General features: G+C 53.9%; 7 protein-coding genes across 7 annotated transcripts in view; 4 read left to right on the top strand and 3 right to left on the bottom strand.

Moving 5' to 3' along the window:
- Nucleotides 1–588: 588 nt before the first annotated feature.
- Nucleotides 589–2722, top strand: K441DRAFT_589356 (uncharacterized protein; the record flags this gene model as incomplete). The annotated part of the gene is made up of 3 exons (XM_067644766.1): nt 589–1654; nt 1704–2059; nt 2315–2722. 3 exons carry the CDS (start codon nt 589–591, stop codon nt 2720–2722), a joined length of 1830 nt encoding a protein of 609 aa, XP_067497805.1.
- Nucleotides 2723–3490: 768 nt separating this feature from the next.
- K441DRAFT_589216 (uncharacterized protein) lies at nt 3491–4863 on the bottom strand (the record flags this gene model as incomplete). Its single annotated transcript, XM_067644753.1, has 2 exons — nt 3491–4757; nt 4811–4863. Coding segments are annotated over 2 exons (1320 nt in total), but the record flags the coding sequence as incomplete, so codon positions are not given.
- A 1064-nt stretch (nt 4864–5927) lies between these two features.
- On the top strand, nt 5928–8164 carry K441DRAFT_681942 (acetolactate synthase; the record flags this gene model as incomplete). The annotated part of the gene is made up of 3 exons (XM_067651522.1): nt 5928–6270; nt 6339–8021; nt 8115–8164. 3 exons carry the CDS (start codon nt 5928–5930, stop codon nt 8162–8164), a joined length of 2076 nt encoding a protein of 691 aa, XP_067497803.1.
- A 622-nt stretch (nt 8165–8786) lies between these two features.
- Nucleotides 8787–10124, bottom strand: K441DRAFT_669258 (hemolysin-III channel protein-like protein Izh2). The gene is made up of 3 exons (XM_067650119.1): nt 9420–10124; nt 9086–9316; nt 8787–8997 (listed from the first exon to the last, which is right to left on the bottom strand). Exons 1-3 carry the CDS (start codon nt 9942–9944, stop codon nt 8809–8811), a joined length of 945 nt encoding a protein of 314 aa, XP_067497802.1. The 5' UTR covers nt 9945–10124; the 3' UTR covers nt 8787–8808.
- Nucleotides 10125–10376: 252 nt separating this feature from the next.
- Nucleotides 10377–11390, top strand: K441DRAFT_589314 (uncharacterized protein; the record flags this gene model as incomplete). The annotated part of the gene is made up of 2 exons (XM_067644762.1): nt 10377–10495; nt 10565–11390. 2 exons carry the CDS (start codon nt 10377–10379, stop codon nt 11388–11390), a joined length of 945 nt encoding a protein of 314 aa, XP_067497801.1.
- Nucleotides 11391–11440: 50 nt separating this feature from the next.
- Nucleotides 11441–11863, bottom strand: K441DRAFT_314568 (uncharacterized protein). The gene has a single exon (XM_067641127.1). It carries the CDS (start codon nt 11703–11705, stop codon nt 11490–11492), a length of 216 nt encoding a protein of 71 aa, XP_067497800.1. The 5' UTR covers nt 11706–11863; the 3' UTR covers nt 11441–11489.
- Nucleotides 11864–14525: 2662 nt separating this feature from the next.
- The window catches only part of K441DRAFT_681939 (uncharacterized protein), a gene marked incomplete at both ends in the record, with an annotated part of 895 nt that continues 818 nt past the window's right edge, over nt 14526–14602 (top strand). Inside the window, one exon of the mRNA XM_067651521.1 lies at nt 14526–14579. Within this exon, the coding sequence (XP_067497799.1) occupies nt 14526–14579 (54 nt within the window). The remainder of the gene's footprint in view (nt 14580–14602) is intronic.

Here is a 14602-nt window from a genome sequence, read left to right as displayed (position 1 = left end):
ACCCAGAAATAGAAAGCATTCCCGTGACAACATAAATATTTTATGTGAATAAGGGAACATATGACTGAATGCTAATAGACTTATCGTTCACAATATTTGTCCGAAGAAGCTCAGCGAAGGGCTGGGAATGTACCGGTGGTTGGAGGTTGCCACTTTAAAGTCTCCACAAGGCTCGCTAGACCAGGAAGTGGATCATGAGCGTGCCAGTGCATCACATCCCTCCACACCCAACCTCTCGAGAAAGTCACGTCAAGCTTCTTTGGTGTGACTTCTTTGCGTCAAAAGTCTTCGCGACCGCCTCATCACGCGCTAGATGTGCCTTATCCCGTGATAGGAGGGAAGAGCATCGGATACCATCATTCGCCATCTCCGCACCATCTTCTCTTCGCCTTAAAACACACAGTAACCCCCAAGAGAATATCCTGAGCTTTGGAGAACTCCCCACAACCCCTTCGCGCCCTGATATAGAGCTCCGAGTAACTCATACCTGAAGATTTGAGTGCTGCAATTGTTCAACTTGCCGAGACCAATCACCGTACGACCTCCCACCTGCTCCGCCTGCTTCACGACTTCTAGGCAGGTCCCACGATGCCCTGCTTCCATGGCCTAGCAGTCAGCATCCATACTCCAGATGGACCACTGCCTGAATATTCGATTCAGAAGCAGTCCAAGTTCCACCGTATAACTTCCTACATCCCCGTCCCGCCAGCAAAGATCCCCGCCGGCTCCACTACGAACAAACCCGAACAGTCAACCTTCGCGATATCAATCACCCTCTTAACGCCTGGTCTCCACGTCCCATACTCAACTCCGAAGCCAACCCCAGAAGATAGCAGCCCACGACCAAAAATTGTCGGTGGTTTACCGGGGTTTAACAGCTCTAGTCAAGGCAAAAATGGCCCGGTCATTGGACCTTATATACCGCTCACCCAATCGCCCAACGAGACCATCGCAGCTTATATATACTTTGATGGACGAGCGAAAGAGGAGGTGGCTACACTGCTGAGGAGAGGAGAGGAAACGTGGGTAAATTCAAGATGGGTTAGCGTGCCCGAATCGGAGGGCGGGGGCCTTGCGGAACGAGAATTCCTCTTCCGAGAAGTGGGCCTAGAGCGTTGGCTAAATGGATTGGACTTGGAAGGGAAAGATGTTGCCGCGCGAATTGAGCGGAGGAAACAGAGACTAGAGAAGAAGAGGAGGAAGAAGAGGGAGACTGTTGGGAGTGATGAGGAAGACGACGAGGCTGCAAAATCGCGAGTTCTCAAAAACGGAGTCCTTCGATACGGCGACGATAAAAACGCGCCAGTCCAGACACTTTCTGGAGACGAAGGTCTTTTTACCTCAGATTCAGACTCTGAGGATGAACCTCCTATGCCTGAAGCCGCTGGACAGATTAAAGTCGCATTATTCCGAGTCCTTGCCTCGGGCGAAATCAAGCGAGGAGAGTACTCTCCTCAATTCGATGCTCACGACGACGACGAGAGCTCCACACAGAATGGCAGTTCTGGCGATGGAGATGCTGATATCGATCACACCACGAGCTTTGCGAAGCCGAAATCTCTTGATCCCAAGTCAATCAGCACTCAAACAGTCACTGGAATTGACCCGCCAGACAAACCGTATGCGGTTTTCACATTTTTGTACAGAGGCGAGCGTAAGTAAATTATCGTCTTGTATGAATTAACTATACTAAACAGTTTCAGGCCAACTACGAAAGATGGGGATTCTCTCCACCCCACCAATCGAGAAGAAGACGCCCGCGAGTACCAGGAGGAAATCTACTGGGCTAGACTTCACAAGCCTAAAGCCCTTGACCTCGACTGGCACCAAGAACTTTGCTGGATACCGCGATGCCTCGACTACATCTCCTCCATTTAATAAAGCCAAGGCTGGTAAGAGGAAAGATGACGACGCAATGGATAGTGACGCCGATGACGAGGACTCTAAGATAAGCGAGGAAGTTGATGATAGTGACGTCAAGTCTGATAGCAAAGGCATGCTATCTCCCGAGGATGCATTACGGCAAGGAGAACTAGCAGAGGGAGTACGGAAAATCAAGGTACTTGACCATTTCCATTTCCAAATCTCATATCTCCTGCTTCAAGCCCACCTTCCGCCACCCACTTATATCGCACAACCTTCCTCTCATCCCTCGCCCCTCAATCCTTATACCCTATCTCCCATCTCCCATCTCCCATCTCCAATCTCCCACCTCCAATCTCCCATCTCCAATCTCCCATCTCCAATCTCCCATCTCCTATCTCCCATCTCCTATCCCCTATCCCCTAACCGAAAACGACTAACCCTTTCACAGCTAAAACGCCAACACTCCGCCGAACCCCTCAACGCGCCCTCCCCCGGCGCGCGCAAATCCCCGGCCTCCAGCAGCCCCATCTCCGGTACCCCAGCCCCCAGCAGCACCCCAGCCCCCAGCAGCACCGCCTTGGCCTCCCTCCCTAGCGGCGCGACGCCAGCTGCACAACCCTCGTCCGCGCTCCCCGCCGACATGGCGCCCGAGGCGATCGTCGGCAGCCCGTTTAAGAAGCAGCGCGCCAGCCTGCCCGGCTTCGACGACAGCATGCGCAAGAGCTTGGGGCTCGATCTGTTAGGCGGTGGTGGTGGGGCGGGGAAGGAGGGGAAGGTCGCGCCGTTGGGGAGTCTGGGGGAGAGCGGGGGGTGGAGCGCCGTCAAGCATGAGATGAGCGAGGACGAGGAGTTGTGACTCTGGGAGCTAGGGTTGCAGCGGGCTTTTGGATAGGGGCGCAGGTTGGATCTGAGGGGTCTGCTGGAGATGTGGTGTGGCAGATGGGGGGCTGAGGTTATAATGCCTTCTTGACCTATCGTTGTTGGGTGAATGAGTTTGTTGGAGGATATGGGGAGCTAGGGAGAGGAAAGCGCGCGCAGTAGAGTTGAGCGCTGAGAGCACATACCATTACCGTGACCGCCCCGCCCGCCCTGCCCCGTCCCATCCATTCCCGTTCTGCGCGCGCGACGTGCTGGGTTCCAGCGTCTTTTTATGGTGAACGAAGTTCAGGCTAGTGGAGCGGGCGGGTCGGCAGGCGAAGAGAGCTTTCGGATTACAGCACGCTACATATCTTTCCTTTGTAGCAGATGGCGCGAGTTTGCGTAGGATGGCTGGATGCGGGGGAAGCTGGCGTCGTTCTTTTCATTTTAGGCTATGTTTTTTTGAGGGGTTTCGGAGAGGGGGAGAAAGGGGCTCAGAATACTAACTAACGTCTGCATGTGGGTAGTTGATACTATTAGGGGATGGTGTAGCATTAAAAAATACCCAAAGATTTTCGCAATGGATGTGATCGTGTGCGTATTTCTGCTTTTTGAGTGACTTAGTGATTTATTGATCTAGTGACTCTATATTGGATTTTGCTATAGGTATTATTCCGCCTGCTCAATGCTTCTAATGCGTCTTACGCCGAACCCAGCCAGCTACGCCGATTATAGCCTATCTAGGCAGACCTAAACTAGGGGAATGCTATAGCTTAAAATCAATCGCAGCCATCTCCCACCCCACCTCGCTCGGCTCCTTCGCTGCAATGCGCTCCGCCAGTGCCATCTTCCTATCTCGCGACTTCTCCGTGCACAGCTCATACAGCGTGCACAAGTTAAACGTCAGAGAGTGGAACGGCGGCGACACAGCCGTGAGGTCCGTCAGCAGCTTGCGGGCCTCTGAGATCTTGCCCATATACAGCAGACAGACAGCCAAGTTCTGCGTGATCATGGCGTCGTCGCGGTACTCGAAGTGCAGCTCGGTCCACGCCTGCACCGCGGCGTGATAGTCACCCTCCGCGATCCTGAGGAGCGCATTGAGCGTCGCTTCCGCTTTATCATTACCTTTACCTTCGCCCTCGCCCTCGCCCTCGCTCTCCGCGTCCTCAGAGCCAGCAGAAAGCGCAGCAACGCAGCGTCGCGCGGCCCGGACATCCCCAACCCGCAACCACACCAGCGTCTCCATAACCAGCACCTCCCTCGCGCCATCCTCGTCGCTCATCCTCTCCTCCACCGACGCCAGCGTCCCCAAATGCCTCCCCGCGCCTTCCAGCTCGCCCATCTCGACCAGCACGTTCGCAACCCGCACGCCGCACTCGCGCAGCCTCGCCCGCCACACACGCCTCTCGTCCGCGCCCTCCGCGCGCGCAGCCGCTTCCCGCGCCTCCCGCGCCAGCTCGTAGTAGCCCATGACGCCCTTGCGCGAGTCGCCGTAGCCCAGCGCGGCGAGGCGCACGGCGAGCACGCGCAGCGGCCAGGGGACGACGTGCGCGTTGGTGAGCGGGTGGCGGTAGAAGGCGCTGCTGAGGTCGCCGAGCGGCTTCGCTTCCTGCGCGGCGAGGGCGTGCTCGTTCAGCAGGCAGAGGCAGGCGAGGCGGGTGTGCAGGAGGGTGAAGATGGAGGCGGTGTCGGTGGGTGCGGTGGTGGTGGTGAGGGCGCGCGCGGCGGAGATGGCGGCGAGGCGGTAGTGGCCGGTTTGGAGGAGGGTGGGGAGGGGGTCGGCGAGGGAGGGGAGGGCCGGGGAGGTGAGGAAGGGCGCGGGGATGGCGGTGGAAGGGAGGGCGTGGTAGAGGGTTGGATCGAGCAGGTAGCTGAAGTCTTTGGCGGGGAGGTCGGACAGCGTGGGCGTGCTGGCATCTGGGGAGAGGGGGGAGGTGGTGGTGGTGGTAGTGGCTGAGCGGGTGGGAGAGAAGACGCGGCGGGGAGTGTTGGAAGTGGTGATGGCGGCGGGAGCGCGGTGCTCAGCTAGGGGGCTGAGAGGTTAGCTGGGTGGTGTAGAGGGGAAGGGTTGCGGGGAACTTCATACTCGTCTACGTCGGTGTTGAGGGGCCCTTTGGTGGAGCGGCGAGGAACGGCGACTGTGGTGTGTCAGTTGGCCAGGGCAATTGGAAGAGAAGAGAGAGTATCAGTATAGTATTACCTCGCCTTCGCTCGTCTCCGGATGCCACGCGGCCATGACTCCGTGTCCTGTTCGGGGTGTTGGTGGACGATGAATTCATTGCTTAAATGGGTGCAGGTCAAATTTGGATAGGTAACGTGGGTCACCGGGTTATGACGGTCCACTGCACACCAAAATACTGCCAAATTAGGAAAAGCGGTTTCCTACTGCAGATTTCCGTCATAACTACGGAGGTCGTTGTCATAAGTTCTTGCCCCTTCCTAATTAGGAAATTAAGCGACTGCGCACGCGCAATCACGGGTGCGCAGCTATCAGCCTACCCCACGTAAATTTAGGCACGATCCCGCTATAAATGCGTAATTTTTAACACTGCTACATAAGCTGCAATACCGGCTGCGTAAATTACAACACAAATTAATTTTAATAAATTTTAAGTTATAATAACTACTTTAATACTATTAATTATAGAATAACTTTAACTTAGAATTTATATAAAGCTTATGAAGTTTTAGATAAAAATATGAAAATACTTATTTAATAATATACTAAGAGTGTTAGTATCTTAACTTCCTAATTAAGAAGGTGCAAGAACTTATGACAACGACCTCCGTAGTTATGACGGAAATCTACAGTAGGAAACCTCTTTTCCTAATTTGGCAGTATTTTGGTGTTCTGTCATAACTGGGTGGACCGTGACCCACGTTGTGCGGTGAGGGTGCGCAGTCCGATCTCGGGGCGAGCTGTGAGAGGAGCTTAGGGCGGCAATGAATTGCGTGGCTTGCAATTGGTAGAGTGGGCCTTCTCCACAGTCTGGGCGTCGCTGTTTTTGTCGGTGGCCCTGTCGGATATTGTTCTGAATTTTGCCCCCTCAGCCGAAAAAATGATTGCCTGTGAGAGTCATTCACGACACCATCCCCCAATTCTTAACCTACCCACCCGCTTACCCCGACCATACGAACGCACTTGCTTTTCATTCTCTCCCTCCCCCGCGTCTACTCCAATTGGTGCTCCCCTCCCTTTCAAAATGTTTAAGGCACGCGATACAAAGCGTGCCATCCAGACGCTGAAGCACTCTCGCACTTTCTCCTCCACGCCTGCCCGGCCCGCTGTCTCGCCCTACAGGAGGGCAACTCAAGCTGCCCCCACAAAAGCTCTCAAGGACAGCCCAAAGAGGCCTCAAAGCACAGCTGCGGCAGCCACACAGGAACCTCGGTCTCGCTCAGCTCCCGCCTTCAATCGAGATGACTGGAATGATGTGCAACCTCTCAAGCCGTACAGGCAGCCTGAGATGGACCACTCATTCGTCGGCATGAAGGGAGGAGAAATATTCCACGAGATGATGCTGAGGCAAGGCGTGAAGCATATTTGTGCGTTTTCAGCCCAATTGCTCTTCACCGTCTTTGTGCGATTTTTCAATTTGCTAACTATGACTCAGTTGGATACCCTGGAGGAGCCATTCTGCCCGTATTCGACGCCATCTACAAATCCCCACACTTTAACTTCATCCTACCGAGACATGAGCAGGGCGCTGGACATATGGCGGAAGGCTATGCACGTGCATCCGGCAAGGTTGGCGTTGTTCTCGTCACCTCTGGACCCGGCGCCACCAACGTCGTAACGCCGTTGCAGAATGCTCTGATGGATGGCACGCCAATGGTCGTCTTCTGTGGGCAAGTTCCCACTAATCTCATTGGTTCTGATGCTTTTCAAGAGGCCGACACCATCGGCATCACAAGAGCTTGCACGAAGTGGAATGTCATGGTCAGGGATACTGGTGAACTGCCAAGACGCATTAATGAGGCGTTCGAGATTGCCATGACCGGCAGGCCCGGTCCTGTTCTTGTTGATCTGCCAAAGGACGTCACTGGAGGTGTTCTATCAAGACCCATTCCCGTTTCGAGCACCCTTCCAACGCACCCCAGCGCAGCAACCATTGCCGCTAGGGAACTAAGCAGGAAACAGCAGGAAGCATCGATCAAGCGATCCGCAGACCTCATCAACATCTCAAAGAAACCCGTCATCTATGCTGGTCAGGGCATGGTCAGCACCCCTGATGGTCCCAAACTCCTGAAGGAGCTCGCAGACAAGGCCGGCATTCCGGTCACGACCACTCTCCAGGGCTTAGGCGCATTCGACGAGCTTGACGACAAGTCCCTGCACATGCTCGGCATGCACGGCTCCGCGTACGCCAACATGGCCATCCAAGAAGCCGATCTCGTCATCGCCCTCGGCGCTCGCTTCGACGACCGCATCACAGGCAACTTATCGAAATTTGCGCCCGCCGCCAAAGCCGCAGCAGCCGAAGGCCGTGGCGGCATCATCCACTTCGAGATCATGCCCAAGAACATTAACAAAGTAGTACAAGCGACCGAAGCCGTCGAAGGCGACGTGATCACGAACCTCGCGCAACTAATCCCGCACATAAACGCATGCCCGGAGCGGCCGGAATGGTTCGGCCAGATCAGCGACTGGAAGCAGCGGTTCCCGTGGGCGTACGAGAAGGAGGGCGTGAACGGGCTGATCAAGCCGCAGACTGTCATGGCAACGCTATCGAAGCTGACCGAGCCGATGAAGCAGAACACCGTCATCACGACGGGCGTGGGCCAGCACCAGATGTGGGTCGCGCAGCACTACCGCTGGCGGCACCCGCGCACCATGATCACGTCCGGCGGGCTAGGCACCATGGGCTACGGGCTGCCGGCCGCCATCGGCGCCAAGGTCGCGCGCCCGGACGCGCTCGTCATCGACATCGACGGCGACGCGTCCTTCAGCATGACGTTGACGGAGCTGTCGACGGCGGCTGAGTTCAACATCGGCGTCAAGATCGTCGTGCTGAATAACGAGGAACAGGGCATGGTGACCCAGTGGCAGACGCTGTTCTTCGAGGACCGCTTCTCCCACACGCACCAGAAGAACGCGGATTTTGTGAAACTCGGCCATGCCATGGGCATCCAGGCTGACCGCGTCGCCAAGCCGGACGAGCTAGAGAAGAAGCTCAAGTGGCTGCTGGAGACGGATGGCCCGGCGCTGCTGGAGGTCGTGACGGATCAGAAGGTCCCAGTGCTGCCGATGGTGCCGTCAGGGTGTGCGTTACATGAATTTTTGGTGTACGATGAAGGTGAGCTTATTCCCTCCCCAAACCCCTTTTTTCCCTTTTCCCTTTTGTCCATTGCGATGTGGATCGGTGGACTCGAGCTAACGGGCGACGCAGCGACGGAGAAGAAGCGGAGAGCGCAGACGCGAGAGCGCTCCGGGAGGTAGTTGTTATGAAGCCTTCCCTCCCCCCCTTTTCTTTCTGCCCACACCTTTTTTTTCTCCCTTCACTTAGATGGCGTGTTTTTCGTGTAAATTTTCCTCCATGGTTTCTTTCTTGCATCGGGCGTTTTTTTTCTGGGAGGTTAAAAAAGGCCTTTGATCCCTTACCTATTTTTCTTTCTTCAAAATGGAGATGATTGTTGGTTTTTTTCGTGTGGGGTCGCTTCCCCGATTTAGGGGTGGGGGAGGAGTTTGTTGCTTTAGCTAGCTGGTTGCAGTTGAAATAGTTCTGGGGGGTGAGGAGACGAAATGGAATGAAGGGGGACGAAATATGAATTATATAGATGGATAGATGATGAAGGATTGACGGGGTTTCGAGGTGCTGGTCGCTTGATAAGTGCTAGCGCATGGGAATATATCTGAATATTCTACGGATGCCTGTGGCGTGATATGTGTATCCAACACGCTGGGTCTGTGGGCTAACCTCCCGTCTACGACAACCCCCATCTGCATAGCGCTGGGACTCCTATCTCTACGCCTCCACCAGCCAGCCACTGTCTACTGACGCCGTCACCGCCGCATCCGCAACCGCCCCCTGAACTACCCCCCTCCCGCCCTCTCCATCCTCGTTGCGCCCTCCCGACCCCCCGTCATAACCACGTCGCAGGCAGCACGCCTAGCGGCCGCGGGGCCGCACGTCCGCTATGCGCATTGTCGAACGCCGTGACCAGCCCGACCAGGTGCACCGCGGCGGCAAGCACGACGAGCGCGTGGAAGAGCTGGTGCGAGGAGCCCCAGATATCGAAGGCGCCAGGGCGAGCGCGTTCGGGGAAGCGGGCCTGGAGGGGAGGTGGTTAGCTATGGGAAGGGGATTGGGGTGAGATTGAGATTGCGGGGGAAAGGGGCGGGTAGTGTGTGGGGACGCACGGCGTATAAGCCTGCGCCGACGATGTAGAGCATGCCCTGCAGCACGACCCAGCGCAGGCCGATGGTGTGGGTTAGGGTGGCGAGCCCGTAGAGCTGCATGCCGTGCAGGATGGGCAGCACGGCGGATAGGCCCATGGCGACGAACATGGCGGCGCGGAAGGGGCGCCATTGTGGGGTGCGAAATTTGGGGGAGACGGAGACGATGGCGCAGCCGGCGCCTATGGTTGTGATCTGGGGTTTTGGTTATGCCCGGTTCGATGGTTTAAGGCTGAGAGGGAGAGTTGGGCTGGTGGGATAGGGGGAAGATAGGAGAAGGGAGGGAAGCGTTTTTTACCATTGCCCAGTAGAACTTGATCAGCTGCACGTCTGTTTGGAAACCGTAGTACAGCGTAGGGATGAAGCTGCCCCAGATCAAAAACACGATACCCAGATAGTCCAGCTTGTTCCCGAAACTCGCTACAGCTTGGGAATGGTTTGAGATGGTATGATACGTTGCGCTCATCCCTAGACAAGCCGCCGCACCGAGGAAGAAGCAGCTGAACACGACAACATCTTCCCTCGTAGCCGTCTCATATCGCGGCTCGAGGACTGAATAGAGAACGATGCCCGACGTAATGGCCAGGACCGCGCCAATCAGGTGCGAATAGATGTTGACAGTTTCGTTATGCAGGTACCCGAGACTCTGCGCCGATTTCTTGTACGAATTTGATGCTGGCCGGTACCCGCTGTGAATGTAGTGGTTGTCTTGCTGCCAGGTGGGCAGGTCGTGCCATAATACTGTTAATCTCTTCTCGATTTCTTTTTCGGCTTTGCTGGCGCTTTCTGATATAGATTCCGCGGCATGCTTGGCGATATCCATACTAAATAACTGGTAACGAGAAAATAGAAATGGAAAGTAGATTGAAAGGGAAATTTGGAAGTTGAAGAATTATTACCAAAAGAAACAGCTGTCAAACCTATATATGTATAGCATTGCGTCTTTTGGCCACGAAACTACCAAGGTACGAATCTGTTGGGACCGGGGATTCGCACGTATGGGAGTCGGAAAGGTGCAGGGTAAGCATGTGAAAAATGTTCATAGGCAATTTAATGTGACGTCGGACCGCCTTCTCCTTTCTCCGATGAGCCGCCATGCCGCCCGTGACATTCACCTTTGTTTTGCTGCGAACACCACAGTCTGTTCTGGATATGTATTCCAAGCACTGATGACCTCCACTCTTTGTGCTGTTCGCAGCAGACAAAGATGAACTCCAAGTCAGACGTTCCATTGAGCATGATCTCCTCACAAATGATGGCTGCACAACAACGACCAAGCAGTAAGCGGGGTCCCTCTGGAGCATGGAGTCGACTGAAGACTGGACCTGTTGATCCACTTGAGAGCTACGGTTTACCTTCAAAAGGTGAAACTAGGTTCGTATATATCAAGCTCGTCGAATGTAGCTAAACTTCCTATGCAATTTCTCACAGCGGATGAACTAGGCTCAACGACTTCAAAGCCCAAGAAATCTACTACAGCAAAATCGTCGAGCGCTACATGAAATTCTGCGCCGCATCCGGCGGCAGCGACAAGCTAGACAAGCAACTCGCCGCCCTCTCCCTCAACACCACCCCTCCCAGCACCTCCGCTCCCCCCACGCTGCCCTCCAAACCAACCCCACTGTTTTCCCCCTCCCGCCCCTCCGGGAGCAGCGCCCCGAAACCCGCGCCCTTGCCCACCGCCGAGCTCGCCACCATCCTCACCGCACTCCGCAAGCTGCGCGAAGCCATCATCGCCACAGCCCGCCGCGACATCTTCGCCCAGCGCGCCTACATCTTCAACATCCACGCCGCCATCCTGACCAAAGACTGGGAGTCGTACCAGCCTGCGCTGCTCTCGCTGCTGTACAAAATCCACCCGCACACGCCGCTGCCGGCTCCCGATCTGCACGAGTTCGTCGGCTACTGGGTGCTGGATCTCGCGTGCCGCCAGTCCGACCTGATGGCCGCGCACGCTGCCAGGGCTGTGTGGGGCTACAAGGACCGCCGTGTGGAGGTGGTGCTGAAGGCCCTGGCGCATGATGACTGGGTTGGGTTTTGGAAGATGCGGAGAGCCGTGGATGGGTACCAGAAGCGGGTTATGGAGTGGGCGGAGGACGGGGTGCGATTGCATGCGCTGAAGTGTTTGGGGAGGGGCTACATGACGGCCGATAGGACGTATGTGGAGCGCTGTACGGGGAAGGGGTGGGAGGATTTGGTAAAGGATGGAGTGGGATGGGAGTTGGTGGAAGGGGAGAAGATTGTGATTAGAAGGCCGAAAGTAAAGTAAGGGCGAAGGAGCAAAGGCAAGAGGCAATCGCGAGAAGAAATACAAAGGCAAACGACATGTATAGTGGAACGGCAGCCACTGCGCTAGGTCAGGCCTCTTTTACGACTGAAATTCCTGCCCTCGTCTCTGAAACATGGCTGAGCAGGCCTTATGAATCTTAATGCTAGGAATTCGCGTAGAATTAGGCCTGCTACACGAGCGAAACCGTGTAGCAGGATTCGGAGACGTCGATGAATAAGCTCGCGATGGAAGCCAAAGCACCAGCGAAGCGCTCTTCAAGGTCGCACCACTCTCGCTACCACAAACGTAACACATAGATCTAGAGCTTAGCAAGGCAGTACGGCTACAAGAACCTAGTAAGGTAAGTAATAGTCGTAGGTAAATAACGCGTTTCAATACTTTTAAGAATAGATAGAAAAATATAGAATAAGACGCTAGCTAAAATACGTAAGCATATTTTAAAGAAATTTGGCCTATTGAAGAAAATAATAAAAACACCAGTTAGTAGATATAAAGTAAATAAGTACCGTCAAAATTATATATTATTATACTCTCAGTATTTAAATATACATGAGTTTAAGTTTATAAATTTACTTAAAATTATCTTTTTAACTACCATCTACATATCCCTTACAACGTCAGGGTCCTTAGTGCAAGTGGTCTGTGTGGAACACTGTTTTTAAACGTAGGGGCGTGTTCGTCTTCTAAGGACCCGTTTTAGCAGCAGTATATATAAAATACCGTTCTATAAGAAGGACCACTGCTAGAGGTCTTGTATTAAACGACTTAAGTCCAAATATTGAGCTTACATATTAGTTTTATATAGTATTTTATAAATATTACCGGCCTTGTATATCTGAGTACGGGCGCCGAATTTATCTAATCTAATTGGCTGGCCCTTATCGATAACCTGAGGACCCATGTTGACGTTGCGCATTAAAGCGGAAATACTGTACATCTCTTCGCGTGTTAACTATTATTCTATTAGCTACTAGCAGTTATACAACTCCTAATAGCTACCCCTTAGAGACCTCCCAATTTATAAAGTTTACTGGAAGGATGCCTCGCCAGTAAATTCGTTGGACATGTGGATTGCCTCCTAGCGAACGGTAACATTAAGCATCCCCAGGCACAACTTCCTATCCCTTAACCCGCCGGCGTCCATCTAGTAGATGGTCCGTGCGGGAACACCAGAATCAAAAGTACGCGTGTGGTCACGGACCCTTGATCCTATTGATCTGATTGGCTAAATCCTTATCGATAACAGATGGACGTAACTCGGCGGGTTAAGGGATCAGCTTAAGAGGTCAACATATATCGCCGCAATACTCCACCTGCTTGCATGAAGCTGAGCGGTTCGCTTAATCTGAAGGATGATCCTCTAGGACTCGTTGGTGTTTACGTGGACCCGCGTCACCTAAGAGCCCGTCACTCTCCCGGTTCGCATGCTAGCGGCTTCTGCCCCAAGTGCTCGCAGAATTTTTATCCCACCCTTCGCCAAGGCGCTTTAGTCTTAATACAGTTAGATCTTATAATACCCTCCACTTATCAGGCGCCTACCGCGGGCTAATAGGAGCACGTGGACGGGTCGGCACCCTCTCTACTAGTGTCGGTATCCCTTAACCCGTCAAAATTGGTCGTACGGTTATCGATAAGAGCTAGCCAATTGGATCAATTAGATTAAGGCCCCGCGCCAAACAACGCGTAATGTTCGTGCACGGACCCCCCTTACTTCGATTCTGACGGGTTAAGGGATAAACGTTAAAGCGTAGAGTTCTAAAGGAACGGCGGCAAGCCCCTTAATATTTTTCCATAATCGTGCACATGTTACCTAATAATATTGCTATTCTTTAAGACACGTAGTTTTTCAGTTAGGCTGCACTGGGCTACTGCATTACTTTATACGGGAAGAGACGAAGAAGGTTCTCCTCTATAATATTAACCGGTGTCGCACATAGATAGTATTGCTTGACATTATGAAAGTGATGACACCATTAGATAACTCTTTTGTCCCTGGTCTTTCAGCGACGAGTGTGTGACCCTTATAGAAAATGCTAGAATTGGAGCGGCGAATACAACGATTATATAGGCATATATTCCCCTTGACCCTCTATGAAATAGAGATATAAAGAAAATGATATGGTATATAAGGCTATTATAACGTTATTAATAATGTACCCACTCCCCTCTATGCTATATCGTCTTTAACCCTTGCTTAAATTGGAGAAATGAAATACCCCCCGATAAGTGTCCCAACACAATTATTCCGTTCCAGACAGCTACACAAGTCGCTCGATAGTTAAAAGGAAGCCAAAGAATATTTTCCCCCTCCTCCGCTATCCAATTATCTAATACAAATAGAGTAAGCAACTGCTCTGAAGAATCTAGCGATACTTTAGGAGACCTCGCATCTAACACTCCCCTATCCGTTTTAAGATATTCACCTGAAGAAGAGAATGATAGGTCTTGAATCACCGTACCAAGCTTAAGCATCTGCAGCGGCACTCTCGTAGCGGCGTCCCAGAGCCTGACCGTCCTGTCGCGCGAGCCTGACGCCATCAGCTTGCCGTCCGGCGAGAATGCCACTGACCCTGCGGCGATGCCCCCCTTCCGGCGGCTCCGTGCGAGCTCGCCGGTAAGAAGAACCGCAGTGCATCACCATAAGAGGCGCCTGCCGTTCGACCGACCGCAGTCCGAGCGTGCTGTCGTGCCGAGTCCCGAGACCCTGCGGCGAATGCCCTTTCCGCGGCGCCCGTGCGAGCTCGCGGTAAGACTGAACCAGTACAGTCACGCGTAAGAGCGACCTGCCGTTTCGACCGTCGCAGTCCGAGCATGCTGAGGGTGCCAGTCGAGACCTGCGGCGATGCCCTTTCCGCGTCCGTGCGAGCTTCCCGGTAGATTGAACCAGTGCCAAGTCGACCGGAAGAGCGCGCCTGCCGGGTTCGACCACCGTAGTCGCGAGCGGTGCTGTTGTAGCTAGTCCGAGACCCCTGCCCGGCGAGATGCCCTTTCCGCCGCTCCGTGCGGAGCCTCCCCGGTAAGGATTAACCCGCAGTGCAAGGGCGGTCACCGGGGTAAAGAGCTCGCTCTGCCGTTCGAACTGACCCGAGCAGTACGGAGCATGCTGTCCCTGCCATGTCCCGAGACCCTGTGGCGATGCCCTTTCCGCGCGCTCCGTGCGAGCTCCAGGTAAGACTGACCCAGTACAGTCG

Source organism: Cenococcum geophilum, assembly GCF_001692895.1.
Source record: "Cenococcum geophilum 1.58 unplaced genomic scaffold K441scaffold_69, whole genome shotgun sequence".
Lineage (NCBI taxonomy): Eukaryota > Fungi > Ascomycota > Dothideomycetes > Gloniales > Gloniaceae > Cenococcum > Cenococcum geophilum.
This window is presented reverse-complemented; position numbering and strand designations above follow the sequence as displayed.